Here is a 27,813-nt window from a genome sequence, read left to right as displayed (position 1 = left end):
GATCCCGGCCAACCTGCTGCTGAGAGCCTCGCAGGATCCCGGGAGGAGCCTGCGGGGAGCCTTTCAGGGGCTGTGAGCCTGAACGGCTCCGCTCTGCTGCTCCCTGCGCGGTGACAGAGACAGCGAGAGCTCTGAGCGCATCCCCTGCCATGGGCCTTGCCTCCAGCAGCTCAGCAGGGTTAGAGAGTTATTGCTCAGCCTGTTTTTACACCTGGCCCGATGCCACGGGGGAAATAACTTTATTTTGGGAGGTGGTTCCCAGCTGCTGCCTGCCCTGCTGGCTCAGGAACAGGGCTCCTCTCCATGAGCAAGTGAGGCCATGGGGGGAAGACAATCGTGCTCTTCTTTCCCGGATCTGCCATCCTAATTGCATAGTTTGCAGTTGAATAAATGCAAACAGCCACCACTGTTTACTCTTCTGCTTTGTACTTGAGCGCTAAAAATGAGGTTTAATTACTGCAATTTTATATCAAAGAGGCTGAGTAATCTCCCCCAGGCAAGCCCCAGGGCGGGGACCTGTAGCAGGGCTCCAGCTGGCCCCGGGCAGCCCAAGAAAAGGGATGGAGGGTCCCCCAAAAGGCCCCTGCTGCAGGCAGAGAGCCAAACGACCCCTCCTTGAACCTCTTCCATGAGTCCTTCCCTGCTGTCGCTCAGAGGCACCGAACTTTCCCCAGGATGTCCCCAAGTGTCACTGCAGGGCTGAGCTCCCTGGATACGATCAGCCCCAGCACGAGGCTGAGCAGGGAGGCATCGCTGCACCCCAAAAATGGGGGTGGGTGGTGGCAGCGATGCCCGGTGTCCTGCATCCCCAGCACCTCCCTGGGAGCATCTCCGGGGCCCCTTGCTCCGTGCTGCTCCTGTCACGGTGTCAGGGAGCAAAGGGCTGCGGTGCTGAGCTAAACCCGTCCTGCGGTCCGTGTGCCGTGGGTGAGCCCCACCCCTGAGAGCAGCCGGGAGCTCGGATACAAAACCCAGGAAGGATTTTTTTTTTTTTTTTTTTGCAAACGCTAGGTATTTATTTTGCATTTCCACAAGAATAAACTCCGCTTCTACAGGAAGCTTTGGGTAGAAACATTCTTTAAAAAGTCGGTTTCTTGAATTAGATCTATTGGTCCTGACCCTCCCTGGGGGGGTGGCACTGGCTCCGGGGCGGGGACACAGCAATGCCACCGTGTGCGTCCGAGCCGGGGAGGGGACGGGGCTGTGCCGGCGCAGCCGCCTGGGGGCCGGGACCTCGTACCAGGATAAAACACGCTGGCGTCTCGCCGGCACCGAGTACCTGATGGGGCTTGTGGCTCATTTTGGAACAGCACTGGTGGCCGTCCCAAGGGGGTAAAGCTAAGCGTGGGGGCAAGCGAGGGGATGAGCCCCACGCCCCCCCAAGACCTATTGCTATGGAAGGAGGGGTTCCTGAGTGGGAGGAAGGCTCTGCCACCCTCGCGCCGGGCCGTGCCGGCAGCTCAGCGCTGCAGGGAGGGCGAACGGGGAGCTCAGGAGCCGCTGAGGACGCGGCAGAGGCGGCCGTGGACCTGGCCCTGCACGGGCTCGCAGGCCAGCGCCTCCCCATCCACTGTCATGATGCCCGCGGCCACCCGCGGCTCCAGGCGGAACGCCCGGACTGGGACGTAGGACAGGTGGGGACAGTTCAAGTCCAGGTGGGTCCCCCTGGACATCGCCAGGAAGAGCTTCAGCAGCGTCACGCGGCTGATGCCGGCCTTCATGTAGAAGAGGTGAATGCAGCCGTCGTGCAGCCGGGCCGCCGGTGCCATCAGCAGGTTGGTGCCCAGGTGGGACTGGTAGATGGCGTAGACCAGGACAAACTCCTCCTCGGGGACCACGGTCCAGTGCGCCGGCACGGGCTGGCCCAGCGGCGCCAGCAGCGAGTCGGGGGGCGGGGAGCCGGGCGCTTCCGTCCCCGCCGGCTGCGGGATGTGGCCGTTGGTGACGGGCGCGGGGGCGTCCCGGGGTGCCGGGGAGCTGCCCTGCTCGGCGGCGATGGGCAGGTAGGACAGGCGGCCCTGGTACACCCTGAGCTTGGCCAGGCACTGCAGGGTGCCCAGGGTGAAGCGGGCGCTGCCCAGCCAGCGGTACTTCTCGCTGTCGATGTCCACGTCTGAGATGAAGCCCCAGCCAAAGCCCAGGAAGGAGAAGAAGCGTTTGCCCGAGGCCGTGCTCAGCGACACCAGGTCCATCTGCGTGTACAGCCCCTTGCACAGGATGAAGGTGCAGTTCGTCAGCAGCTTTTTCTTGGCAACGTGGTCGTAGCTGTGAGGGATGGAGAGAGTCAGTTTGGAGCTCAGGAACTCTCCTGCTGTCCCAGCACCCACCCGCAGATCTCACCCTTGTGTCATGGCTGGGACATGTCCCTGCTGGGTGACAGTGTCCCTCAGGGACAGCTGCTGGGAGTAGTTTTGCTGGGGATGGGAGGGATAAACGAGTCCCTGAGAGAGGGAACTGAGCCAGGGCAATCCTGGTCCCCCACACCTTGGGATTGGCTGTGCCTGGGGTGGGTCCTTTGGGTTAAAGCTTTACCAGTCCCTGAGCCCAGAGAAAGGGAGTGGGGGGATTAGGATACACAGGGATTAATCCCTTGCTCACAGCTGGGGCGGTGCTGCACCAACCTGTGGGGAGTGAGGACCCTGCCAGGCACCCCTGGGCATCCCAGCACCCTTCCCTGGCTGCAGCCCCACACAGCCTTTCTCTTCCCTCCCTCATCCCCGCCTGGTTCCAGTGCAGCTCCGCAGGGGGCAGTGGGTGCCCCGCGGGGCTGGGACTCACCCTGCATAGTAGTTGATAGAGGCAGCCAGGGCGTTCCCAGAGCCTCCTGGCAGGATGCACAGCGGCTTCTTCATGGCCTCCTTCCAGTCTGGACGCTCCATCAGCCCGTTCACCACCTGTGGGGATGAAGGACCCGTGGTACCCAAGGAACCCAGCAGCCCCTGCCAGCCTGGGGGGAACAGAGCCCACAGTGCCCCTGTGGGGCAGGACAGAGGTGATGGCTGCTTTGCTCCAAGCTTGGTGCCATCTCTCCTTTGCCATTCCCAGCCTTTGTGACTCAGAGCTTGGCTGCTGCCCCAGGCACCCAGCTCTGCCCAGCCCCGAGGGGCCCCTCACCTCGAACAGCAGCCCGTCCCCAGACATGACTACCAACGTGTCCCACTGCGACAGGTCCTCATCTCGCACCTTCTCATGCGCATGGTGGGCTCTTTCTGTTGGGGAGAGTGGAGAGATTTGGAGCATCACTCTCCATCCCCCTGCCCTTCCTGCTGCCACCCCCAGACAGTGACCCCAGCCCCAGATGGTGACCCCAGCCAGGGATGCAGGAGGCAGGGCAGTCACTCCTCCTGTAGGACCCAGAGCAGTGCTGATGCAGAGTCAGAGGCCCTTGGAGGAACCGGTCCCCACGTGGCAGGGCCCAGGTAGGATCCCAGGGAAGGGAGAAGGAGGAGGAGGAGGAGAAGGAGGAGCTGCTCATGGACTTACCGGTGACGAAGACAGTGGTGGCAATGTCAGCCTCAGCCAGCATGGGCTGCACCACTGCCTGGAAGTCATCAAGGGCACGGCCGGAGCCGCTCTGTGGGTTCAGCAGCACCAGCGCGTGGCAGGGCCGGGGCAGCACCCCATAGCTGTCACCTGGGGGGGACAGGGGGCTTAGGCTGCTGGCCCATGGCCCTCCCCTAGGAGGGCTTTGCCAGCCAGGGCAGCATTTGCCAAAACCAAAAGGGGAAGGGGAACTGGTCCTCCCCCATCCCCACAAGCTCCCTGGACTGCATCCCTACCCAGAGGACACAGGGGTGAGCAGGGATGGAGGGTCCCTGCTGGGAATGCTGGGGAGGGGGCAGAGATCAGACACAGGGGCCTGCAGGGACTCATCTGAGCTCCCCAGCAATCAGCAGAGATGTTCACACCCAGGATGGAGCCCTGCAGCACTCCAGCCATACCAGACTGGGGGATGAGAACTCCAGGTCCCAATTCCCCGCATCCACCCAGATGGAGCAGGGCCAGGACAGACAGTTGTGCTGGCAGACGGACGCTCCCGCTCCCTGCTCCCCACGGGGCTCAGGTTTCGCCTGCGAGAGCCTCGGCCGGGCTGTAATTACAAGCCTGGCAGGGGTCCCATCCCTCCGCCTTCCCAGTTGCTTCCAGTCTCTCCTTCCCCAAGCCCAGTGGTCCCCATGCAGGGGGACAGGGGGAGGCCACTCAGCTGCCCTGTGAGGGAGGCGTGGGGAGGAGGAGGAGGTCAGGATCCCCGGGTGCTGCTGGGCACCCCAAGCCCCAAAGTGAGGAAGGGCAGCAGCCTCAGGCTCCCCCAGTGCCCTGGAGATCCCTGACTCTGCAGTAAGGAGCCAGTTTTGGGGTTGTTGGGGATGTCCCCACCAGCTCTGTGCCCCCTGAGCTGTGACCGGGGCCTGGGGGAGTGTGGGTGCCCACCCCAGAGCATGGGCCCAGCTTGAGGCTGCACCTGCTGACTCAGCAGGAAGAGCTGCTGAGTCAGGACAGCAGAGGCCTTTCCCAGCACATCCTGGGCCGGGAATCCCCTCTCAGCCCCTGTGGCACTGGGGGTGCCCCCTCCTCACCTGCACACGTGCAGTGATTTGAGCTGTTTGAACACACGAGCTGGGGTTTTACAGCTAAACCTGCCTAGCACCCACAGTGGGGACAGTGGTGGGGAGAGGTGAGCATGGGGCCATGGAGGACACCACACGTGTCACCTCCCCTGGGTGACATCCAGCATCACACCAGTCATGGCCATGAGCTTCACAAGCTGCCTGGAGGGAGGTGGGACTGGAGTATCCCATCTCCATGCCTGTCCCAGCCCTAGAAGCACACAGAGCTCTGCTGACTTCATCACCACCAGGATTATTTCCTGGTCCCATGGATCACCCAGCGGCGCTATCACCCTCCAGGACACTTCCTGGTCCCCTTGCCAGCTGCTTTGGACCTGCCACCAAGCCCACAACAAAGACCTGCCTGTGAGAGCCCCAGGGCTGAGCCTGGCTCTGGGCACTGGCTCCAGGCTGGCTCCGGGTGCCAGCTCTGGGTGCTGGCTCCAGGCTGGCTCCGGGTGCTGGCTCCAGGCACTGGCTCCAAGCTGGTTCTCCCCAGGGCTGCCCAGGGCCAGTGGCTCCCCCACCACCCTCCCCAGCCCCTTATCAGTGGGTTCCAGACACAAAGGGACCAGCTGCCCTCAGGGAAAGCAGTGAAGCGCCCAGAGCAGAGGCCACTCCAGTCTGGGTCAGGGATAACAAAAAGCAGCCCAGGGCTGGGCTGACCCTGCTCAGAGCCCTTTGGAGCTTCCCTGGTCCCCACAGGCACTAAATCCCCTGCAAGCAAATGCAGACAAGGCCCACACAGGCTTTGAACCCAAGCCCAGCTGCTTTCTCTCTGGGGGGCTTTCTCTCTCTTTCCTCCCTCGAGCTCTGGATATTGAAAAGCAAAAGCCAAAGGCACTTCAAAAGCCTAAATGCAGTTTTTAACCCTGCAGTGTTCACCAGACACATTGTTTCTCACACAAACATGGAGCCGCAGATGAGTCTTGCCTAAAAATCCTGCCTAGACCTGTGGGTACTGCCCTGTGGCCTCCTCTGGGCAGCAGGGAAAGGCTGGGACCCCGAGGATCAGCTCCTTGGCTGGAGGGGGAAAACAAACCCTGCTCAGGGCACAGAGGGATGCCACAACTCCCTCCCTGCAAGGGGCAGATTGCTGGTACCAGGCTGTGAGTAGTGTCAAGAGTGATCCCAGTGTGGGACTGGTGACAGCAGTGGCACCAGGCTCAGCCCTGTGGTGGAACTGGAGGGTGCAGGATCAGAGCTGGGGCCCAGCAATGGTGATGCACAGGGAGACAGATTTCAGCAGCATCCTGACCCATCCAAACCTTCCTGTTGCACAACACCGGCCAGTCCCTGGCATCCCAGCAAGATTCCACTTCCCAGCACAGTGTGGTCACTTTCAGCCTCAAATGCTGAGTAGAGCAGAATCTGAGTCAGCAGGAGGAAGGGGCTCCAGCTGCTGCCACAAACTCTGTTCCACTCCCTCTGCCCACATCCTCCCGTGTGATGTGCCCTGGCTGTGCTCAGGCTGGGACCACACTGCCACAGCTCTGCTGTCTGCAGCTCAAGCCGGGTTGCATCTCCACTGCATCCCTGCATCCTTCTGGAAACTCTCAGTGCAAGGAGCAAGAATGCCAGGTGGAATAAGGCTGGGGCTGAGCTTCCTGGGGCTGGATTTCCCTGTTGGGACATGAGCCTGGGGGCAGTTTGTTCCCTCCTGGATAGCTGCAGTTTGGGACACGCTGCAGGCAGCCCCAGCTTTGAGGTTATCAGCTGCTGAGGAACTTTCTGTTTATCCCTTGGGATGAAACGAGGAGGGGGAATCATCCCTCCATCCCTGCTGCAGCATTCCACAGGGCTTTTATCCCAGAGGATGCTGGAGCTGCCACAGCACCAGGATGGGATCGCTGGTGGCTCCCCAGGTCCCCTCCCCATGGGGACAGGGTGACAGGACTCTCTGCACGGACTCACCCGCAGCTTCCCAGCACGGCCTTATCAGTCCCGCACAGGCCTCTTTGCCGGCACGTGCAAGCACTGGGTGTGGACGAGGGGCATTTTTAGCTCTGTCCCAAACTGAGGGAGGAGGATTGCAAATCCTGATGGTCTTCAGCGACGAAACTGACTGCAAAATTCTCCACTGCCTTCTCCCATCCTCCTTCCCCCCCGCTGCCCCGAGGGCCCTGCATGCAACGAGCTGCTCCTGCCCCAGCACCCTCGCACCGCCTGCTCACAGGGCGAGGGTTGGAAAGCGCTTGGAGACTTCCAGCTGCAGAGTTCAGGCTGGAAATAGAGCTGGGGAACTGGTTCTGCCCTCACCCCATTCCACTGGATTTTTTTGTAATTCCTTAGGAAGAGAGACAGAAAGTTGTTTTGTAGCTGCAGGTCATATAAAAAAAAGAGCTGCATTTTAAAATCCAAGCAAGGAAGAGCTGGGCTAAATGTGATTTGACAGGATCCCTCTAACCGCATGCCTCTTAATTTCCAAGTCTGATCAGAGCGACTGGACAGCCAAATAAATGAAGTAGTGCATATAATTGAATCTCTGCTCAGATGTTCAACTATCTGCCAGCACGCCCTGCCCTGCCTATGGGGGCTGGGGATGCGGCCCCCGAGCAGGACCCTCCCCTTCCAGACACTGACAGCTCCCGAGGGGAGCAGGATCAGAAACACAGACCCCGCCAGGCTGCCCTGAGATCCCAGTGGACCACGGGGGTCCGAGGGGGATCTGCCTGTCCCCAAATCCCAAGTGATGGATTGGACCTGCTGGGGACAGTGCCTGGCTCCCGTCCTGCCTGCGTCAGCAATGATTACTTTTTTTCCTTGGATCATGCTGCCCTTTGGAGCTTTGGAGTTATCGAACGGGAGCAATGGGGATGGGGGGTGCAAAGGGCCCCCATAGTGTGGCCGCGTCTCTGCTGCCCCTTCAAATTAAGGGTGGAAGAAGACAGAAACAAACCCCTGCCTGGGGCTGCGAGCGGGGATGTCTCTGTCCCCCCAGACTCGGCGAAAGTGGGGGGAGGGGGGTGTCCGAGTGACCCCACGGTGGCGCGGGTCACCGCCGGTCTGTGCCCCCCCCGTGTCCCCGGAACGCGACACCGCGCAGCGCCCGCGGCTCGGCCACAGCCGTCCGGCGTGGGGCCCGGCGGCGGAGCGACCCCGGCCACGACCCCGACCCCGACTCCCGCCCAGCCCCGGCGGAGCGAGCCCCGCGGGGAGCGGTGCCGGGCGGGCGCGGGGGGAGCTCGGCACTCACCGTCCTGCGCGGGCACGGCGGGCACGGCGAGCTCGCGGATGCGGCGGCTCCAGGCCTGGGCGATGCGCAGGTTGCCCTCGGCGTCGGGACCCCGGGAGACGCGGAAGGTCCGCTCCAGGCGCTGGCGGGCGGGCGGCCCCCAGCGCGGCCCCCGCAGCGGGTAACACACCAGCGAGAAGCAGGCGGCGGCCGCGGCCGCGGGGAAAGCGGCCGAGCCCACGCAGTCGGCCAGGCGGAGCGCGGCGTCGGGACCGGCCGAGCCGCCCGAGCAGCCGCCGGCACGCCGCACCTGCAGCTCCCGGGCCGTCAGGGACAGCGAGCAGGCGGCGGCACCGGGGGCCGGCCCCGCGCCGAAGATGCCTTGAAGTAGCACCGGGCCCCCGCCGGGCTCCGGGGGAGCGCGGCGGCCGGCGGCCATCGGCGGAGCGGGCGCGGAGCGGAGCGGGAGGCACCGGGGAGCGCCGCCCGCCGCCGCTCGCTGCTGACGCCCGGCGATGGCAGGCGGGGCGGCCCCATTCATAAAAATTTAACCCACCCACCCCCCCAGCCACCTCTTCCCCCGCCGAGGGGGGCCCGTCCCGGGGCTGGTCCGGTACCCCCCACACCCCCCGCCAGTTTCCCCAAGCGCCGCCCCGCGCTCCGGGCAGTGCTCCGCGGGGGAACCGGCTCTGCAGACGGGCGGGGGCAAAGGGACGCCGTGGGTTTGCCGCGGGTGGTTCTGCGCTGCTGGGGTGGGTGTCTGGCGTGGGTGCTCCCACGGTGCTGGGGATGCAAAGAACAGACCCACGGTCTTGCCGGCAGAGGGGAGGCAGAGCACCCGGCAGCCACCCCCGCCCCAGTTCCTGCACATCATTCCCAGCAGGGCACGCATGGGCGCTGGCAGGTGTGCCCGGAGCCCCCACCTGGGACTGAACAGAATTTTAATACCATTTCTGCATCTCTCCAAGCACGAAAGGAGAGGCCTGGCAAAATCGAGGCACGGCGAGGGGTGAGGACAGTGGACACACAGCGGGGAAGGAGGACGGAGAGGGATGATGTCCTAGCCATTATTGGTGGCTCGCCATCAGGTATCCGTGGGGGTTCGAGGTTGCCATGGGTGTGAAGCCCTGTGGAAGGAGGTGGGCTGTGCTGTGAACTCCACCTTGGGGCACAGAGCTCTGGGGACAGAGCCCAGGGGACTTGTCTGGAGGGTGCCAGCAAGGCTGGGAGTTGCTTTGTGTTCACGGCAGCTGGCAAAAATCATTGACAGCAGTTTTTGCTGGCAACAGGACTGACCTCACCCTCCCCAGGGACTGCTGGGCTCCAAGGGGTCTGGCCCAGCCCAACAAGGTTTTTTTTTTTGCCAACCAATTCCCCATGGATGTAACTCTGTCCTAACCTCGAGCTTGCACCTCAGGGAGGCATCACTCCTCACACTTAGGGCAGTTTAATTAGCAGTGAGCCCTCTGTCCCTGCTGAAACCTTCTGGAACTGACCAAGAAATTGCAGGGAGGGCACAGGAACACCAACTGAGCAGAAAACATGGTTGAGTCTTCTTTTCCCAGAGCGGACCCTATGAGGAGAGCCGAGATGCTGTGATTTGGAGCACTGTGCTTTCCAGAAGGACTTCCCTGGGTGCTGTGGGCACAAAGAGATGCTCAAAGGGTCAAAACCTGCTCCCAGCCCTGATGCTTTTGGCTTTGGAACTGCAGCACTCGCAGCTGATTCTGGGTGAGATTCGGGCTCAGCCGCTTCCCCGGCCGCTGCCATGACACAGTCCAGCGTTTGTAAACAGCTCCGAGGTTCCTCAGCAAGGTGTCATGGGAGGAAATGCCTGGATGCCGGGGAGTGCAGCGTCCTGACCTGCCCCTCACCCTTCTCGGTGACTAACGCGCTCCCAATTTCCGTTCAGGAAGGCATGAGTCGTGTTGGGAGGATGTGAGAGCAGCTGTCCCATTGCTCCTGGCAGGTGCCATGGGACGATGAGGCTGCTTTGGCCTCTGTCCTCACCATGCTACATCCGTCCAAGGCCCTGTGCCCTGGGGCTGCAGGGATCCCCCTTCATCCTGCCAGCCTGTGCTTTAAATAGGAGTGGAATGCCTGTCCAGGCTCTGCTGGCCATGCTCGTGCTGTGGAGAAAGGGGCTGAGAGTGGCTTCATCGCGAGGTGTCAGGGCTGGAGGTGGGTGCAGGAAGGGCTGGGGAAGGGCTGTGCACAGTGGGGATGCCAAGGGCTGGGGGCTGCAGCCAGATTTGTCTCAGATGGGGAATGGGACTGGCACAGGCTCACCCTCTATGATGGCAGAGGAGACATAGACAGGGCTTTTCCATCTGAGTTCTGGTCTGTGGGGACTTCCCAGAAGACTGACCCGGTGCTGTACCACCCTTGGATGCCCACTCCATGCCGTGACGAACGCCGTGGCCACCACCAGCCTCAGGCGGGTCCCTTTGCTCTCCGCAGCCACAGGCTGATTCAACCCGGTCCCACACAGACGCCGCTTGTTTGCCTCCAGATGTGATGTCTAAGGCGGAAGTGGGATCACTTCCTTCCCCGTCTGATAACCAGTCGTTTGGAGCTATCTTAATTATGAGAGCCTTACCGAGGCCCCTCGACCCCAAGGGCAGCCCGAAGGGTGCTCAGCAGCTCCCAGGCTGTGGGCAGCGACTGCCGGTCGGGTTTGTCCTGATTGGCTCCATTCCCGCCCGCGTGGCGCTACTCGGGCCGTGTATGAGGGAGGGAAGTGCGGGGATGCGACGTGGGGATGTGGCAGGGAGCTGGTGTGATGGGGGAGAATCCCCACACTTCCATCCTCACTGCAAAGGGAACTCGCCCGTGGAGCAGAGCTGCCTGGCAGACCAGTCCAGCCTTGACCACCAGTCTCCCTTCAAGAGCAAACATCCCTCCAGCTCCTGTCCCAGGAGGAGCCCTGGGGTATCCCAGACTCCGCAGACATCATTTAGTGGCGGTTTGTACATTTGAAGCCTGGGTTTGATGGGCAAGATGATGTGTGCCCTGAGTTTGGGGAAACTGAGGCAGAAACAGCAGATAAGATTTGTCTTGAGTTGTGCAAGAAGCCAAGGGCCAAATAAAGCAACAATCTCCCTCAGCTCCCTCCGGCCCCAGGCTTCTCCTGCTCCTGCCCCCAGCTGCTGGAGGAATTGATCTGCACTGGGAGTTACCCTGGGGGAAGAAAAGCACAGAGCCTGGGGGCTTCCCACGCAGGCCCGGATTTCGGGGCCCCACTGCCACATCACAGCCCCGGAGGAGGCATGCAGAGGACGTGCCTCTGCTGCGAGATGAACTGCAGCGATTCCCTTAGAGGCACAGAGCTCCTCCATATCCCTGCCCGCTCTGCCGCGTCCGCCGGCAGCCACCCGGGGACGGAACGGGAGGGGGATGCACTCCTCCCGAATCCATCTCTTTTAGCATCGTTCCCACTGCTGAAGGTACACGTCTCAAGGTGGAGCCAGAAATAGCGCGGCTGGCGCTGCATCGGGGCTGGCAGGGCTGCAGGCTTGGCAGGGGGACAGGCACCGACTGCAGCAGTGGGAACTTTCCAGGCAGCTCCTGCGGGAGTGGCCGGTGTGGAGATGGAGCCATTTCCACGCAGACCCAGCCCCGGGACTGCGGATCAGCCCCACTCAGCCGTGGGGTTGGGGCTGACACGGGGTCCAGCACAGCGCAGGAGGGGACAGAGCTAACAGAGATATCCCCTGGAGGAGAGTGACTGGGATCACATCCCACCTGGACACGGGTGTGGGCTCTGCCACTGATTTGCTGCAGAACTCGGGAAAGTGGCTGCACCTTCTACCTGCCCCCAAGACCCAGGGGTGGCAGGTTTCCCCCAAAATCCATCTCTCAGCCTCCAAGGAGCTCAGTTTTTTTTGTGGCAGCTCCTGAATCATAGCCAGGTTCTGCAACTTGTTGGGGGCTGCTCCCCTACACTGACCCTCCACTGAGCTCCCCGCAGCAGCCGGCACAGCCCGGGACTGCAGGGCTCACCGGGAGGCCCTGAACAATGCCGACGAGCTGAGCTCATTCCTCCCAGCTGATAATTTGCTTAAAAATATTTCTGAGCTCAGGTCTCCTCAGGGAAAACACTCCCAAACACCAGGCAAAAAGCTGCTGAGTCTGGAGGAGCCACACACCCACCACTCGCTGGCCGAGACGTCCCCCCTGATGACAAGCCCTGGCGTCAGAGGGACTGAGGCCAAAGGCTGCCATTTGATCTCCCCCTTCGCTGGGGGAAGCCGAATTTCAAGCCATCCAGGGGTTTTACCACTTCCCGGTAGCGGTTTCCTGCGATGATGCGAGCGCAGGAATTTTTGGGAGGTGAGTCAGAGGCTGCAATGAGAACCACCTGGCTGGGGTTAGGCTGGGAGGCTCCATCCCGATCCAGGGGTGATCCCTGCTGCGATGCCCGATGCCGGCAGGCAGCATTCGCAGAGTGGAATTACTTACGGGGGACAAAACACCCCATCACAGACCCCATTTCTGGCCTGGAAGAAGATTTGCTGCCTCAGTTCCCACGGCTCCTCCTTCCTTCCCCGGCTAGACTCGGTATGCTCCGGCCACCCCACCCGGGCTCCAGGGAGAAACTTGGGTAAGAATAAAGAGCAAAACCTCGTCCAGCTCTGCAGGAAGCTGCCTGGAATGGCTGTCCCGCCCCAGCACTGGGTTGTTCTGAGAACAGAAGTGCCCCAAAGCAGCGCCGAGGCTCGGTTTTCCCTGGGGAGCAATGCAGGGAAACTGCCCTCCCTAGTCTGTGAAATTCAAGATACAAAATGAGTTCCTGCTAAAGGAACCTCCCAGGTTTTGCCTGCTGGGCCCTTGAAGCTCCATGACCCCGTGCCCACTCTCTCCCCAGCATTACTCAAACCCCTCCACGTAGAGAATAAGTGAGTTGAGTCCAGAGAGTGAGACTGAGCCGGGATAAGCCTTTGGAAAGGAGCTAAACCTGCTCAAAGCCGGCACTGTTCCCTGACCCGCCCTCCTAATCCTGCCTGGCTGATAATGGAATAATAAAGGGCTGCACAGCCTCGCTCTCTGCTGCTCTGTGGGGGAGGTTACTGCTGCCTCGGTACATGCCAGCAGCTGGGATATTAATGACTCCCTAAGTAAACAGAATTGCTCCTTTCTTCTGCTTTGCGTGGCTGTAAAACCGAGCGTGACCTTCAGCCCGCAGAGAAATCAGAGTTGCTCCCCTTTCCAGGAGAAAGGCTGGTTGTGGCAGTGATAACACCGTGATCTCTGCCTGCCACCCTTGCCAGGGCTGATCCCAACCCTGCAGCTTCCACCATGATCCCAGTGGGACTCAGGGCCCCCCCTGCGAGGCTTTGGCCTCTCCCTGCAGGGATGAAGCCAGTGATTCACTGAGGGGGAATCTCAGAAGCACAGAACAGGGGGGTTTGGGACACCCAGCCCCTCCAAGGTGTGCACACCTCGTCTGCTGTGCTAGGGGCTGCCCTGCAACAGAACTTACAAAATTATTGCATCTCAGCCTCAGCAGGTGGGAAAAGGGCAGGGAAGTGACAATGCAGGTGAGACCCATTCCTTACGGCTGGGATGGTTCTGAGCACCTCACGGGACAGCAGAAATGGTGACAGGAGGAGGGTGCTGGGGGACCTGGAGGACAAAGCAGAGGCTGAGGGCACTCAGATGCCACAACATCATCCCTGGGCTGCTGTGCTGAGGCTGCTGAGTGAGGAGCCAGCTGGGAAGGGGATAAAGAATCCTTCCTTCTCCACATGCCTGATTCCAGGCAGAAAATGGCTTTATAGAGGAGGGCTCAGTGCTCTGCAGAGGAATGAGCCATGGCTCCTGCAGTGGCACGATTCCCTCCCCACCCTTTGGGCATGCCTCCCCTGTTTGGGTATCCCTGCAGCAAGATTTCCCTGGCTGCCCTAGGAACTGCCATTTCTCTGGTGGGTTCAGGAGGGGTCTCAGGAAGCAGCCAGCTTCCTATGTCACAAAAAGTCTGGCTCCCACCAAATTGTTTGAAGGACAAAGGCAGGAACCTGCGAGGAGTGACTGTACCATGGGTGCTGAGACTGCTCTCAGCCCAGGGCTGGGGTGCCCAGGAGGGGTGTCTGGGCTCTCTGGCTGATGGATGTTGTGGATTCATCCCAGGATGATGCCAGCCTGGAGGGCTGATCAGAATCCCACGCCTGGCTGTGCTGCCTCCTCAGAGTGAACTTGGGCAGCTGATGCTGTCAGCTCTCGCCTCGCCTTGGGGGAATGAGCTGGAATGTGGGAGTTGATCTGGAATAGCCTCTACAGCTGAGCTGGAATAGCCCCTGCTCTGACAAGGCATGAATTTAGGACCTGCAGGAGGCACAGCAAGAGGGAGAGGTGGGGCTGGAACTGCAGGGACAGGTAAAGTGTCACCAGGTATGGCATAGGGAGACAAAACTCTCTATCCCAGTCCTTGGGCAGTGCTGGCATACAGAGGGGACATGGGGCATACAGAGGGGACATGGACAATTCTGTCTCGTTTGCATTGAGGATGTCTGAGAGAGACAACCTTTAACGAAGTGTCAGCTAAGGAGGCTGATGGCAGCACTGCAGCTCCCAGCTGAGGCTGTGACAGGGACTCACTGCTGGAGGCACCGTGGCTGTCACACACCAGAGCAGCTGCAAAGCCACTGGGTCATGGAGGGAAACCTCGTCCATGTCCTGAACAAAGCCCACCAGGCCTCCTCCTCCCTCACTCCCAGCTGGGAGGACACAGCCAAGGGACGATGGTATTGCACAGCAATTTAGAGAACTGCCAGGAAAAACCTCTCTTTCCAGGGTGAACCAAGTGATGTGGGGTGATGCTGGTGATTAAAATAATGCAGTTTGCCTTCCCTGCAATACATCATTTCTGTCATATACCCTCATTTGTGCTGCACTGTGGGGTGCTCTGATCCATCCTGACCATAGGGGATGGATCCTGACAGTGTTGTCACTTCCTGTCATTTTCCCAACTGCCAAGGCTGAGATGTATATTGTACATATATTAAAAATTTTTAAACAAAGTGTAAATACCTATATATATATTAAAAATATACATATTTGTTCAGCCAAGTTTTACCTCCTCCTTATATATATACTGAGATACATATATTCCATGCATATAACATATAATATCTATTTTATATATAATTACTCTACACATATATAATATGCATATTATATGTTATATGCACACTATATATTATGTAATATATTTAATATTTCATATACTCTATGTATTTTACCTATAAAAGTGTATATTATTTATAATATATGCGTTAATATCTAATTTATAGGTGTTATAGATGTTATACATGAGCACACTCCTAGTGCATGGAAAGGTCAGGCCAGCGCGCCGCCAGATGGGCTGGAGCTGACCTTTCCTGTTTAACTAAGCCATTGAGTGCCTGTACCCGTGAGGATTCCAGAGCGGACAGCGGAGCGCCGGGCACGGAGCGTTCCCTCGGGCAGGAGGTGCGGGAGCCGCGGGCCGGGCGGATCCTCCCGCCGCCCCCGCCTCAGAGCGGGGCCCAAGCGCCGCCGCCGCGCTTCCGTTTCCCCCGCCGCCATCTTCGGCACGGGCACTTCAGCCACCGCCTACACCCCGTGCCTCTCACCGCCGGGCACAAGCGGGAGGCGGCCGCGCTGCGAGCCGCTCTCGGGCGGCGGGAAGTGTACTTATCCCCCGAGGAGGGACGTTTCTGCCGCTGTCCTCCCGAGGTACCGGCGCAGTTCGGGCAGGCGGTGAGGGGACGCCGTGACGGGGGAGCGCGGCGGCGGTGCCCTCACCTAAGATGGCGGCGGAGGCGGGCTTTTCCCGCCGAGAAGATGGCGGCGGAGGGAGCGGCGCTCGGGCCGGGTGGCGGGACGTGCTCGGCTGGGTGAGGGGAGCGGGATGGGACCGTCCCCCGAGAGACCTCCCCCTTCCTACCCCGCCACGGAGACCTCGGTCCATCCCTGCTGCATCACAAAGAACCCCCGCCCATCCTTTCTCCCTCAGCTCACCGCACCTTCTCCAGCCCGGGCAGCCCCTCTCCGCCTTGCTCCCGCCCTCATTTTGGGGTCATCCCTCCCCTGTTACACGAGGGGTCACTGGGTGGGCGTGGGGTGGGGTTACCCTTTGCCTGTCTACCCCTCTACTCCCCGAGGCAGCCGCTGCTCCATTTTATTTTAATAATCATAATTTCCACCCTCCCGTTCATACTTTGCCGCAGGAATGGACCAGCAAGTCCATAGGTAGCGGGAGGGTCCCCACCCTCCTCTTCCCCCTCCTCCTCCCCACCCCTTAAGGGGCGGTGATCGCGGCGGAGAGGAAAGAAAAGGATGCCACGGAAGCTGTTGTTGCCTTATAAATCTGTTTTTTCTCACTTTCGAGCTCCCCGCGGGTTGCATGACTCTTTGGCGATGAACGCGGCCAGAAGCGGCTACCGGGTCTTCTCGGCCAACTCTACCGCAGCCTCCACCGAGCTGGCGAAGAAGATCACGGAGTAAGTTGCCTTCTCTTTCAAGTTTCTTTCTCCCCCATCTCTCCCCTGCGCGGGCAGGAGCCCTCCCGAGAGGCTGGAGAAGCTTCTGGCATCCCCCCGCTTTCCCAAGGCGTCTCCTGCGAACACCTTTGTGGAGATTTTGCACTGGGAATCTTCACCAGCTGTGCCTGACCCAGCGATGGAAATGGACCCGCCGCTTTCTCCCTTCTTTGACGTCCATTTCACTGCTGGAGTGGCTGGGCTGCAGCAAAAGCTGTTACTTTTGGGGCGGGAGGAGGTGAAACTTGGCTGGACAAACCTCAGAAAAGCGGGTTTGGGAGATGCTCAAAACTTTCTCCGACTCCTGACCTTGTTTTCTCAACAGCTTCGGTGCCTGGGGCTAGGGGAGTGTCCATGTGCACATCGGCACAGCACCTTGCCCTGACCTGAGTGGATTTGGGAGAGCTGGGCAGCCTGTGCTGTTTGGTTCGGGGTAAAAGTCTGCCCCGTTTTCTTCACCCCATCACTTTAGGCAGAGTTTGACCTTGTCTTGTCCGGGTCGGATGCGCTGGGTCCAGCTGAGTGAAGGGTGTCACAGATGCCTCCAAAATGGGGCTCTTGGTGCACAGAGCTCTGAGTTTCCCCCAGCACTTGAACTTTGGGGTTGAATGAATTTGGTTCAAATTGTGCAGTCCCAGCCAAAGGGACTGTTCTGAGAAGAGCATCTGTGTATTGGGCTGTCAGCTTAGAACCGGGTCTGGATTTTCTTTATACTGTTTCTCGGCTACAGTTCATAGGCAGCTGATCCCAAAATCGAGGGCTCTCAGAGCTTATTTCCCTTCTGCAGGTTACAGCATCCCAATTATCCTTTCTAGGCATCTGTTGTCCCATTCCCATCTCCAAGGGTGTGCTTAAATTGGAAGTAGGACTTAAGTACAGGTGTGCTGCCATCTTAAACTACAGAAACACTTCACTGTTTGTCCTGCTTGCTTAATAAACAGTGTTCAGTCTTTAGCACAGCTTATATCCACGGAGCTGACTTGGCTGTTTGGCTGGGAGGTGTGTTGGATAATAGTGATGAACTTCTTAAAGTGTGAGGCTAAGAGGAAAATCCTTGTGCTTGGGAGTGGAAAGCTTTTATTTTATTTTTTTTGGCTCATGTATTCTTGCTATCTTTGGTCAGTTCTTTCACTGAACTCTAAAATTAATGTGTCTCTCTATAAAAGTAAATTTTGCTGCAGCAGATGGGGCAGAGTTTTAGAGGGCTTCTTCTGTTGCATCAACATAGCACAACAGAATTCCCCCAGGGACGAGCTCCCAGTTCTCAGGACTGGAGGAGCAAACAGGCAATCCTTCTTCCTTGCTCTTTGTCTTAAAAATAACTCCCTTCTTTTTAAAGATGAAATGAGAAGAGACACACAGAGGCTTCCCCAGGCTGTGGTGCTGGCTGGGATGATGTGCTGATATTATCCCAGGGATGCTCTGGGGGGGAAAGAAGCAGGACTTGAATCCAGAATGACCTCCCTGCTTCCTCCTTGATCTCTCACCAAGTAAATTTTGAATAGGAGCAATGTGGGGCTTTTGCCTTGGCTCTGCCATCAGTGGGATGTTGGATGCTCTGGTGGTGGCATGAGCACAGCCCTGTGACACACAGCTGCTGCTTAACTGAGGCTTAAGGACATTTATCTTAGTTGTGGGTGCAAAATCTGGAACTACAGATTTGCCCACAGTAAAAAGTCTTCCAAAATTAAAGGTATTTTCAGCATCTAGTGCAGTGGTTTTGCACTGCCTTCCCTTGGGAGCTCAAGGGCTGGTTCAACTGATCTGTAACACATCCCTTGTTCTTTCAGGTTGCAAAAGATGCGTGGCTGCTGCTTTTCCCCCTGTCTCACATCTCAGCCTGTTCTTTTCTGGGGAGGTCAGTTGCACCTTTAAATAGAGTTGGAGCAATCTTACAAGGGTGAGTCTGTCCTCTAATATTGTGCGTTCTTTTTAAAGTTTTTTTATGACCTTGAGTAAAAGTACTAAAAGAACTTTAAAACAACACGCAATATTAGGAGGGCCCCTTGAGACACCTGTCCATCTGAGCTCTGTTCTTTACCTGTAGGTGTGAGCTTAAGATCTCTACTTGAGTGGTTCTGATTTATCCTTTTTAAAATCTCAAGCCCGGAGAGGAGCAGTGACACTGACCAGCTTTCAGGCGCCTGATTTATCTCCTAGCTCTGTTTACTGTAAAACTTCCAGAGCTGCTTTCATTTCAGGCTCTGAGCATCATGTTTTGGCACAGTTCTGGTCTTCATCATTCCCCTTGAGCATTCTCTAGTTATGGGACAGTGATAATTGGTCAGTCTTACTTTCGCTTTAGGTTTTCAGAGCTTTAGTTGGTGGTTGTGACTGCCAGGGAGAGGAGATGGCTCTGGATTATGAGGACTTTATGAAACTTGAAATAATGAAGATGTTCCTTAGATTCAGCACCACTGAAACATAAATAAACCCATATATTTACTTTTCCCTTATAAATTGAAGGGGATGATTATTTTATTTTAAATTCTTTCCACGATGGAAAGAAAACTTGCTGTAATTAGGAGATTTGGGACCTGATTACAAACTGCATTTTCAGGGGAGAAAGATAATTTCAGTGACCTAATAGGTCCTAATTCTGGTCCCTAATGGGCTTGTGTGCTGCTGGGGGGAGGGAGATCTAGGAAGTCTTTTTGATCTTTAATCCAACAGATGCATTTAGATCTCCCTCTGACTGCAGAGCTTGGCTCAGCAGGTACAAATATTAGATTCTACTCACTGCTTATGTGTTTGGCTTGGAAGGGGCTGGTGATTGAATCTTGCTAATGCCTCCCCAGTGCTCCTGCAGCTCTGTGATGTGGGATGTGATACTGTCTCACTGCCAGCTGTGGATGTGAGTATTCCAGAGATTCACTCCGTTTGCAGCGTGGAAAATGCTGGTGATCTGAAGATAAAGCATTGCCACGAGCCTAAACAACATGGAATTAGGAAAACATGGGGATTTGTGTTTTGACTTCTGGCCACAGGGAGGTGGGTCACAGTGCTGAACCCAGGGTGGTGTTTTCTGTGACTGGCTGGGAGGTGAGCCCTGCTTTGGGGGGAGACAGTATATTCAGAGGACTTGCAGCAGCCTCCCTCAGCTGAAGGGGGATTTCTGGTAGGAAATGTATTCTTTGGGTCATCTTTCCAGCACATGAGAGAGTGGCAGAGGGGAATCAGAGCATCTCTGTGCTGTTTAGGTGGAGCACAGAATGTGGATGAGCAGGCTGGGCTCATGTGGAGCTTTCTGTGCTGGCCAGCACAGCTTTGGGGGAAGTTCCTTCACCAGGAATGGGCTGGTGAGAGCAGAGGAAGATCTGCTTGGTATTTGCCAGTAGTTGGGCTGCATGGCTTTGGCGTGGCTGGAACAAGTGATTCTAGTGGCAAATGAGCAGTAGGGACTTTCTTCAAATATCCAGTCGTGCTGGATGGATGGAGAGAGGCAAAGAAGAGCTCAGATAGTTTTAAAGATACCTAAACAGATTGTATCCAGGAAGCTGCCATTCCCTTTCCTTTCCTGGCTGTTCTTATACTGGGGGATTAGGAAGTGCACAGCAGAGCTGCTATTGTGCTGGCTGGACCATGACTGATCTTTATTTAAAGATTTGTTAAAGTTTGAAAAGCAATTCAGAGTCAGGCTGTGGGTGATTTGGCCACAGTCAGGCGCAGCACAGACCCTCTGTCCTCTGCTCCAGCTCCTTCTGAGTCTGCACCATTTCCTGGAGTCTGTAGGTGTGGAAGAGTTGGGAGTTTGCAGAGCTGAGACCAGGAAAAGTGTTTATAATGAATAGGATATTGCCAAAATAAAATATCGTAATTAAGAGCTTTGTGTGCAGATTTCTCTTCAAATTGAATGTTTGTGCTGTGAGCTGGCCGGAAGCTCCTTCGGAGATAACCTGACAAATGTCTTGGATTCTGGTCACAGAGGGGGAGAAGGAAACACAGCCTTGCTGAAGGCACTTCTCAGTGTCACTGAAATAGGCTCTGATGGCACAAAATACTGTGAGTACATCTGCCCCTTGAAAATTGATTCAGCTGAACATGGAGTCTCTTCGGCTGCCCTTTGTCTCAAGAGCCTGGTACAGTGGTTTTTGACAGTCTTCAGTGGAGCATTTTAAAGTACAATCTGATACAATGTTTCCTAAAATGCTGCAGTGTGTCACTTCCTCATTAAACTATAGGTGACTCCTGAGCTGTTTGCATTTAGATGTGAATTTGAGATGAGTTTTATAAACACTTTTGTATTCACAGCTTCATATCCTCTTGGCATGTTTTGAGACTGCGGAAAGTTAGATCATCCTTCCTGGGCAGTGTTTACAAATGATTCCAGATCAATAGGAATTTTTACTGGCCAATTGCTCTGAGTAGGATTTTTAAAGCCATAAAGAGTTGGGTTTTTTTCCCTCTTAGATGCTATCATGCTCCAGAGGAGTTGGTTTAGTGATGGACCTAGTGTGAGGATAGCAGCTCATTTTTCTTGGAGATGTGATTTGTCTGCAGGACTTATAATGTTATTTTTCCCAGAAGCAGCTTTATCTCTGCTGGGTGTGTGGTCTGAGTTACCTGCAGTGGCACTTTCTCTGTCCTAGGGCAGGTCTGCCTGTGTCTGCAGATGAGTGATCAGTAACTGTGGTAGCCCAGGGTCATGTGATTATGCTGTTAGTCCTGGAGCTGTATGAAAACAGTTCTTGCTGTCAATTCAATTCCTCTATCCTCCACAGCAACAACCAGTTAGGAGCTTCAGGATGGAGAGGATTTTGAGAGAAAAGATTTGGGATGGAAGAGAATACAAGGGAGAGGTAATAGGAAGGGGAAATTTATCTTTGAACTCTGGCTGCTGCCAGGCTGTGTGGTTGATAAGGTTGTGCCCTGCCCTTGACTTCCATGCAAATATCCCTTTTGATAAAAGTCCTCTGGAATTTGGTGCTTCACAGCAGGAGTTGCACCAACAGTCCCCTCTTTATTGTTCTTGACTCAGTCAGGGTTTATCATGCTCCTTCCCTGGCTGATACCTTGTCTAACTGAAGCCTGGAGGAGGGGTTTTGGTGCAAGGTGTGCCCCTGGGGTGCACATACCTCAGCTGCTCTGGGGGAGCTGCCTCTGGATCCTGCTGTGCCTCTGGCTCCTCTGGAGTGCTGCAGGCAGGGCTGATCTGGACTTTCATGGGCAGTTTTATCTCATATCCACTGCTCTTGTTTACTTGCAGTCAACAGTTGGAGCAGAGCTGGGATTTATTGTCTGACTAGAGCTGCTGATTCCTCTAAGCTGGCATCTGTCTTGTGTCTTCTGCTCCCTGCACCCAAGTTTGACAACTGAGCTGTTTCAGTGCCCCAAGCCAAGCTGTTTTAGTTCCTCTTGCCATGGGAGCAAACTTGCACTTCTGATTTCTTGTTTCAGCAGCATACATACAAACTGCAGTGCTGCTCTGTGCTGAGTAGGAGAGCACTGGGCTCTGGTTTCTCTGGCTACATCATGGAATCATGAAGTTGGAAAAGACCTTTAAGACTGAGCACAGCTGTTAACCCAGCTCTGCCAAAGCCACCACTAAACCACATCCCCAAGTGCCATATCTGCATGTCTTTTAAAACCCTCCAAGGATGGTGACTCCACCACTTCCCTGGGCAGTGTGTTCCAAGGCTTGACAACCCTTTCAGGGAAGAAGTGTTTCCTAACATCCAATCTAAACCTCCTCTAGTACAACATGAGAACATTTCCCCTTGAGCAGCACAAATATGGGTTTTGTTTGCCACCACTTAGCACTGAAAGTGCCACTTTCCAAGGGGTGTTTTGCTGAAATGAGTCTGACTGGACTGGTTTTGAAGCTTTCCTTCCTGCCATGAGATTCAGGGCTGACTAAGAGCACTTGCACAGTCTCTCCAATGGATTTCTTTCCCCCAGTACTGAGGTAGGATTGTGCTGTCTGCAGTGAAGTCAGGACACACGTGCCTCCAAGGGGAGCTTGCAAGACTTGCCATGCAGTTGTGGAGGAACAAGTGTGAGTCATTAAACATTTCCCACCACACACTGCTCTGGGGTGGGGGTGTGTGTATGTGTACGTTTCTGAGCTTGTTTGGACTCAGATGCCTTAGCAGTGGTTAGGACTAAGCTTGGTGGTTGCAAATGCCAGACTATCCTCATCAGGACAGCAAGATCCCACCTGCAAAACTCACCTCTGGTGTCAGTCTATCCCTGAGGTGCCCAGGCTTGCTCATACCTGACCAGCTGCCAGCTCTTTTTGAAGATACTGAGGATGCCTTTGCATTGCAGCTGCAAGTTTTACCCCAGCTGAGCTGAGAGGAGCCCAGTCAGAAATTTGTGAGACCTGTCTGGCCTAGGCTGCAGGGGGATGCTGCAGTTGGTACCTGAGCAGGGCTGGTGGCAGTCCAGCTCTCGTGGTGGCAGTTTAGTCACCAGCCCAGCCATTGCAAAACGTGCTGCCAGACACTCGGTGGGGAGGGTGTGTGTGCCAGAGACGTGCTCTGGAGCCAGCTAAGCAAACATATCCCATGGCATCCCAGTGTCTGTTATCTCAGCTGTCCCAGGCACACTCTCCAGGCCAGCTTCTAGCTGGGACCTCCAGCTTTGGCTCACAGCTGAGCCCAGCAGTTGCTGATGGCACAGAAGCATGCCAGGGTCAGGCTGTGTTGCTTTCACTTCTGAAAGCACAGATCTTTGTGACAATTGAAGTGCAAGGCCGAGTCAGTGGGTAAGGAGATGGAGTGAGACCGACTGCTGAAGGCTGTAGACCAGAAAAAAAAAACAGCAGAAGACATGGACTCTTCTGTTTGTACTCTTCTATTTACAGTTAATCCTGATCTGCAGAATTTTGGCACATATCCAGGTAAATACAGTACAAGTGCAGGCAGGAAACTGCTGCCATAGTCAGCGTGGTGAACAAAGGTATTTTTCAGGCATAAACTGTTTCCTAATTCATTGTGTGGCCACGGCCACAGAGCAGATCCCTGGAAGAGGAGGGAATTGCCCCACTCCATTTCACTTGGCCAAAGCATGTCCACTGCTGCAGGGTCTCTGAGGCTCTGGGTTAAAGCACAAAAGCCTTTAAGTACTTACTAATGGATTACTTGTCAGTACAGTTAAATACTGAAGTGCTCTTCAAAGTCAGTCTTTGTTTTGTAAGAAAGAAATTAAAAAGAGAAGGAGGGTGACTAATAAGTGTTGTAGATTTGATATTTGAGGAAAGGAAGGAGTAATTTGTAAAAATAATAAAATTGAAGTTAAAATCTCATTAATCATTTGAGTTATTTCAGAAGGAAGGTTCAAGGAGGAAAAAAAAAGAAAAGAGGTGGGAGTCAAAAAAAGTGACTCAGGTGCCATTAATTGAGTAAATCATTTAACTCTAGTTGCACATCAGACCTGCCCGAGGGGGCATTGCAGAGGCTGGCAAGGTGTCCTTTGCCATCAGGAGCCGCAGCCTGTGGTCAGTCATACAGGGTTTGGGTACAGCAGTGACCTGCTGCAGAGCTGTGTGGCCCAGGGCCCTCTCAGGGACATCAGAAGGAAGGAGACCCCCAGAGAAGGGGAGGGTGTAGTTCTGCAGCCTGGCTGCCTCACTCAGCTCCCTCTTGGGCAGTGCTGTGTTTTGGTGGTTTGTGATGTGGTCCAGTCCTGCTTGGCAGCACAAACTGCTGGGCTCCTTCATTTCCCCATTTCTAATGTCCTTTTTTTCTTTTCAGGCGTCTTGGTGCTGAGCTGGGGAAATCTGTGGTGTACCAGGAAACCAATGGAGGTAAGAGAAATCTCTGCTGTTTGCAAGTGTTTTGAGGTAATCTTAGAAATGCTGGGTAACTCCATTGGCCAGACCTGTCTAAGAAGTGCAGTGATTCAGCTGTGATGTTACTGCTGCCCCTGGCACTGCTAAACCTCCATGGCTGACCTTGGGCAAGGCAATTAAACAAGTTTCTTGTTTTCCCTGGTTATCTTGTTTGTCTGCCCATCTGCAAACTTTCATCTAGAGTTCTGCCTCAGGTTTTAGCTGCTGCCAAATTATCATGCTTCTATGCTGAGCAAAACATCTCCAGATTTAAAAGTAATGCCCTGCTTTTTCAGTGTCTGCCTTGTAAGCTTTTAAATTACCTCTTTCTTTCAGCCCTTCTCTGCCACACAGAATTTACAGCTGCCCTTGCTTTTAAAAGTGCAAATTCATGGCTGTGCTGGAGAGAAAACCTCTTTAAAAACAAAAGCAACCTCCAAGAGGCAAACACTATGCAAGTGTCCATTTTCAGATGCTGGGCTAAAACACACGGTTATTGGCCAGCAGAGTTCTGTGGCCAGGAGTCATTTACTGTTTCAAGACCTCTGATACCTTGTTTGCAAGAGAGAGTAGAACCAGAGAGCTGCTACAGGCTAAAGAAGGGTGGGGGATTTGTGGTAGTGCTGCTGCTGTTGCAGCCAGAATGGGCCTCACAGTGGGAGAGCTGCTGTGGTTATGGTTGGGCTGGCTGGTGCATTCCTGCCTGGGAGAGCTTGCTGCCCTTTGGGGCTGGTTTTAAATCAGGTTGCTTGCTCTGAGGTCTGAAGTCGTTTTTCATCACTGCACAGCAAATGAGTCTGCTCTCAGCAGAGTCCTGTAGGGTTACTGCCAGGCCCAGGAAATTGGACTTGGAATTCCGTAGCTGAGGAGCTGTGTCTCTCCTTTTCCTTCCCCTGCCCTCTAGCTCACGACTGTCTGGGAAGGGAATGGCTAAGGCAGGCACCTTGGGAAACCTGGAGTCATTGCTTTGGCTTTGCAGAGCTGCTTGAGGTTCAGCTTCTGCATTTGAGTCAGGGTCTGTGGGAGTGGTGCTCAGCAGAGCCCCAGGCTGCCAGCCTGTGTCAGTGTTGGAATGTCTTGATCTTGACAGTGAAACTTGGAAGTTCTTGCTCTGAACTTGGTGCTGCTGGTGTTGCCTTGAGCTCTCCAGGCAGCATGGAGCTGATCTCATGGTAAGCTGAAAGAGCAAAGTGCAAAAAGTGCTGAGTTACCTTCTTGGAAGTACTGAAGGTTGTTCTGCCTTGGGTGGTTAATTGCTCACTAATGAATGTGCTGGTGACAGCTCTCAGCACTCCATGGAAGCATGAAAATGATTTCTCATTGAGAGTTAGGTAAATTGTCTTCTAAATTTCAAAATTCAAATTTCTAAAATTCTGTAAAAAAATAAACAGCTATTCAGCCTGCTTTTGCTTTGTAAATACAGCTAACTCACTGGTATGTTATGCCAGCTGTACCCAGGTCCACCCTTTGGAAAATCCACTTGGCTCATCTGTGTATGTCTGTGCACAAAGGGCAGAGGACGAGTCCTCATTTGCCCTGACCAGGGGGCAAGGTTGCTCCTATAACATGGTGTGTTGTCACTGTCAACCTGATGTTTGGAAACAAAACTGATTCTGTTTTCCATCCCTTTCAGAAACAAGAGTTGAAATAAAAGAGTCTGTCCGTGGACAGGATATCTTCATCATTCAGACAATCCCCAGGTGAGGCACTTGTGGCTCAGTTTTGCACCTGGGATGTGCTTTGATTACCTGCATCAGCAGATGCTTCAGTGGTTTGCTCACTGTAAACCAGCACAATAACCAGTGGAACTCAGGCAGTGTTGTCATTGCTCTGACTTAGATTAAGGCCTCACATAGTGCTAAGCTGTTAACATTCCCAGGGGATTGATTGCAGCACTGAGATGCTTCCCATCAAATAGCTGGAGTGTGTCACTCGAGGCAGGAACAGGAGTGACTGATGCTTTCCACTGAGGCATCCCTGCTCTGTGTGTTGGTGGCCTTTCAGGCTCAGCTGCTGGGTGATTTCTGACTGGCATTTCCATCTCAGGATGGGTGATTTCCTCTGCCTCCCAACCACCAAGCAGCAGAGCCACCATCAAACAGCAGCTGCTGCTTTCATTGCAGGCTGGATTACTCTTCCCCCTCTGCTGTAGTGGTGTGAAACTGACCTCAGGTGGAATTCCAGTGCTTTTACAGTTTGTGATGATGGTAGGCCTTTTTGGGTTTTATTTTGGGCTGTTCTAGGCTTGGAGTAAGAAGTGCTGCAAGTAAGCAGGGTCCTAGAAAATCATGTGTAACCCCAGGAGCCTTGCTGCCTCAGGAAGAGTAATGGGACAGCACTAGGGTGATGGGAAGGGAACCTACAAATAAATAACTTCAAACTGACCTACTGTGAATAGGGAGGTGCTGTTTTCAGAGATGAGGTATTAGTATTAACAAAACAAGGACATTCCTGCTCTGATACCTTTTTCCAAGTTACCAAATTCTGCTCAGATTTTGGAGATCACAAGAAGTAATAAGTTAGCAGAGCTTAATTTTAGCTCAAAAGTAGCAGGGAGCAGAATTGCCTGGATACAGGATTTTTCCTTGGCTTGCCAAGGAAATGGAGCCCACTGAGAATTCAAGGTCATTTCCTCTGTGAAATGCTTGGCCTATTGCAAAGAAATCAGTACGACTCCTAGACCAGCTTACTCGCTTCTGGAATTTCTCTTGCAGGCAGAAACGTTCCTAGGGCTCATCTCTCTCCAGAGAGATGCCCCAAGTGTTTCCTCCCTCAGGGAGCAACTAAATCTCTGCAAGATGAAAATCCCCAGCTGCAGGATTTTGTTTCAGATGAATGGTGCCATTCTTTTGTCCCTTGTGAAGGAGTTCTCTGGAATAAGTTGTAACTGAGAGCTGTGTAAACATGAAACAGATCAAGTGTTCCGAGAGCTAACTCAGGGCATTAGGGACAGGAACAGTTTTGGGAGGGGAAAACTTCCCCTTTGGTTTTAACTTGTTGATCCCCTTGTTTTTCCATTAACTGAATTCAGTGATTTGGGCCAAGAAATGGATCTTTTTTAGACAGAATGTTCAAGGCCCACCAGGTGAGGAGCCAGTGTTGTGCAGCCAAGTCATCTTTCATTCCTAAACTGCAGCTGTGCCTTGCTGCATTGCTAGAGAGGACAGGTTCAAGGACATCTCAATTTTACAGTGGGTTTCAGGGAGCTTTTCAAGAGAGTCAAAACAACAATTGTGTGGAATAATCTAAGAATAGGACTACTACACTCAGTAGTGGTTTGAAAAGAAAATGTTAGGACTTGTTAGTAGAGAGGGAAACAGCCTTGTTATGCTGCAGTGTGAAGTCACAGTCTGCATCTTAAATGCACAGAGATCACAGAAAGACCTGAATATTTGATGCAGGCTCTCTGTCATAAAAGCTGTAGCAAAACCAAAAAAAAAAGGTGACAAGGACAGTTACCATCCAAAACTGGTGTGTGGACTGGCATTTGTGTGAGGGAAGATCAAATAGCTCATGTTTAGGGAATGGAAAAAAATAAAGGAGTTGGTGATTTTGTGATACCCTAAAGGCAAAAGGAGCCTCTTAGTGCTGAGAGTTTGGTGCTGATTGTTGCACAGTTCCTGGAGAGTGTCACATAAAGTGTTTGCTCAGCCTCCAGAGCAGGGGTGTCCAGGGGTGGCCCAGGCAGGGATAAGGAGCAGCAAGGGAGGCTCTGGTGTGGTGAGCAGGGTGTGGGGG

General features: G+C 54.8%; 2 protein-coding genes across 7 annotated transcripts in view; one reads left to right on the top strand and one right to left on the bottom strand.

Annotated features, from left to right (window-relative positions):
* Positions 1-882: 882 nt before the first annotated feature.
* On the bottom strand, positions 883-15,348 carry SPHK1 (sphingosine kinase 1; the record flags this gene model as incomplete). 3 transcript variants are annotated; one of them, XM_084218592.1, is made up of 5 exons in its annotated part: positions 883-2,265; positions 2,779-2,894; positions 3,115-3,209; positions 3,484-3,633; positions 15,192-15,348. In XM_084218592.1, 5 exons carry the CDS (start codon positions 15,346-15,348, stop codon positions 1,491-1,493), a joined length of 1,293 nt encoding a protein of 430 aa, XP_084074718.1. In that variant the 3' UTR covers positions 883-1,490. The 3 variants fall into 3 exon arrangements, with proteins under 3 accessions (XP_084074718.1, XP_084074716.1, XP_084074717.1); XM_084218590.1 differs by lacking the exon at positions 15,192-15,348 and adding an exon at positions 7,804-8,275; XM_084218591.1 differs by lacking the exon at positions 15,192-15,348 and adding an exon at positions 7,804-8,275 and having other exon boundaries at positions 3,184-3,209.
* The window catches only part of PRPSAP1 (phosphoribosyl pyrophosphate synthetase associated protein 1), a 25,290-nt gene continuing 12,820 nt past the window's right edge, over positions 15,344-27,813 (top strand). Inside the window, exons 1-4 of one of the 4 annotated variants that reach the window (XM_084218596.1) lie at positions 15,344-15,498; positions 16,154-16,265; positions 23,999-24,051; positions 25,709-25,775. In XM_084218596.1, the coding sequence (XP_084074722.1) occupies positions 16,183-16,265; positions 23,999-24,051; positions 25,709-25,775 (203 nt within the window). In that variant the 5' untranslated portion in view covers positions 15,344-15,498; positions 16,154-16,182. Of the gene's footprint in view, positions 15,499-15,593; positions 15,660-15,917; positions 16,015-16,040; positions 16,266-23,998; positions 24,052-25,708; positions 25,776-27,813 lie in introns of those variants that run through there. The other 3 variants (XM_084218594.1, XM_084218595.1, XM_084218593.1) reach the window with 3 other exon arrangements.

Source organism: Fringilla coelebs, assembly GCF_963513975.1.
Source record: "Fringilla coelebs genome assembly, chromosome: 19".
NCBI lineage: Eukaryota > Metazoa > Chordata > Aves > Passeriformes > Fringillidae > Fringilla > Fringilla coelebs.
Note: the sequence above shows the minus strand (reverse complement) of the source record. Positions and strands in the feature narration are given on the sequence as shown.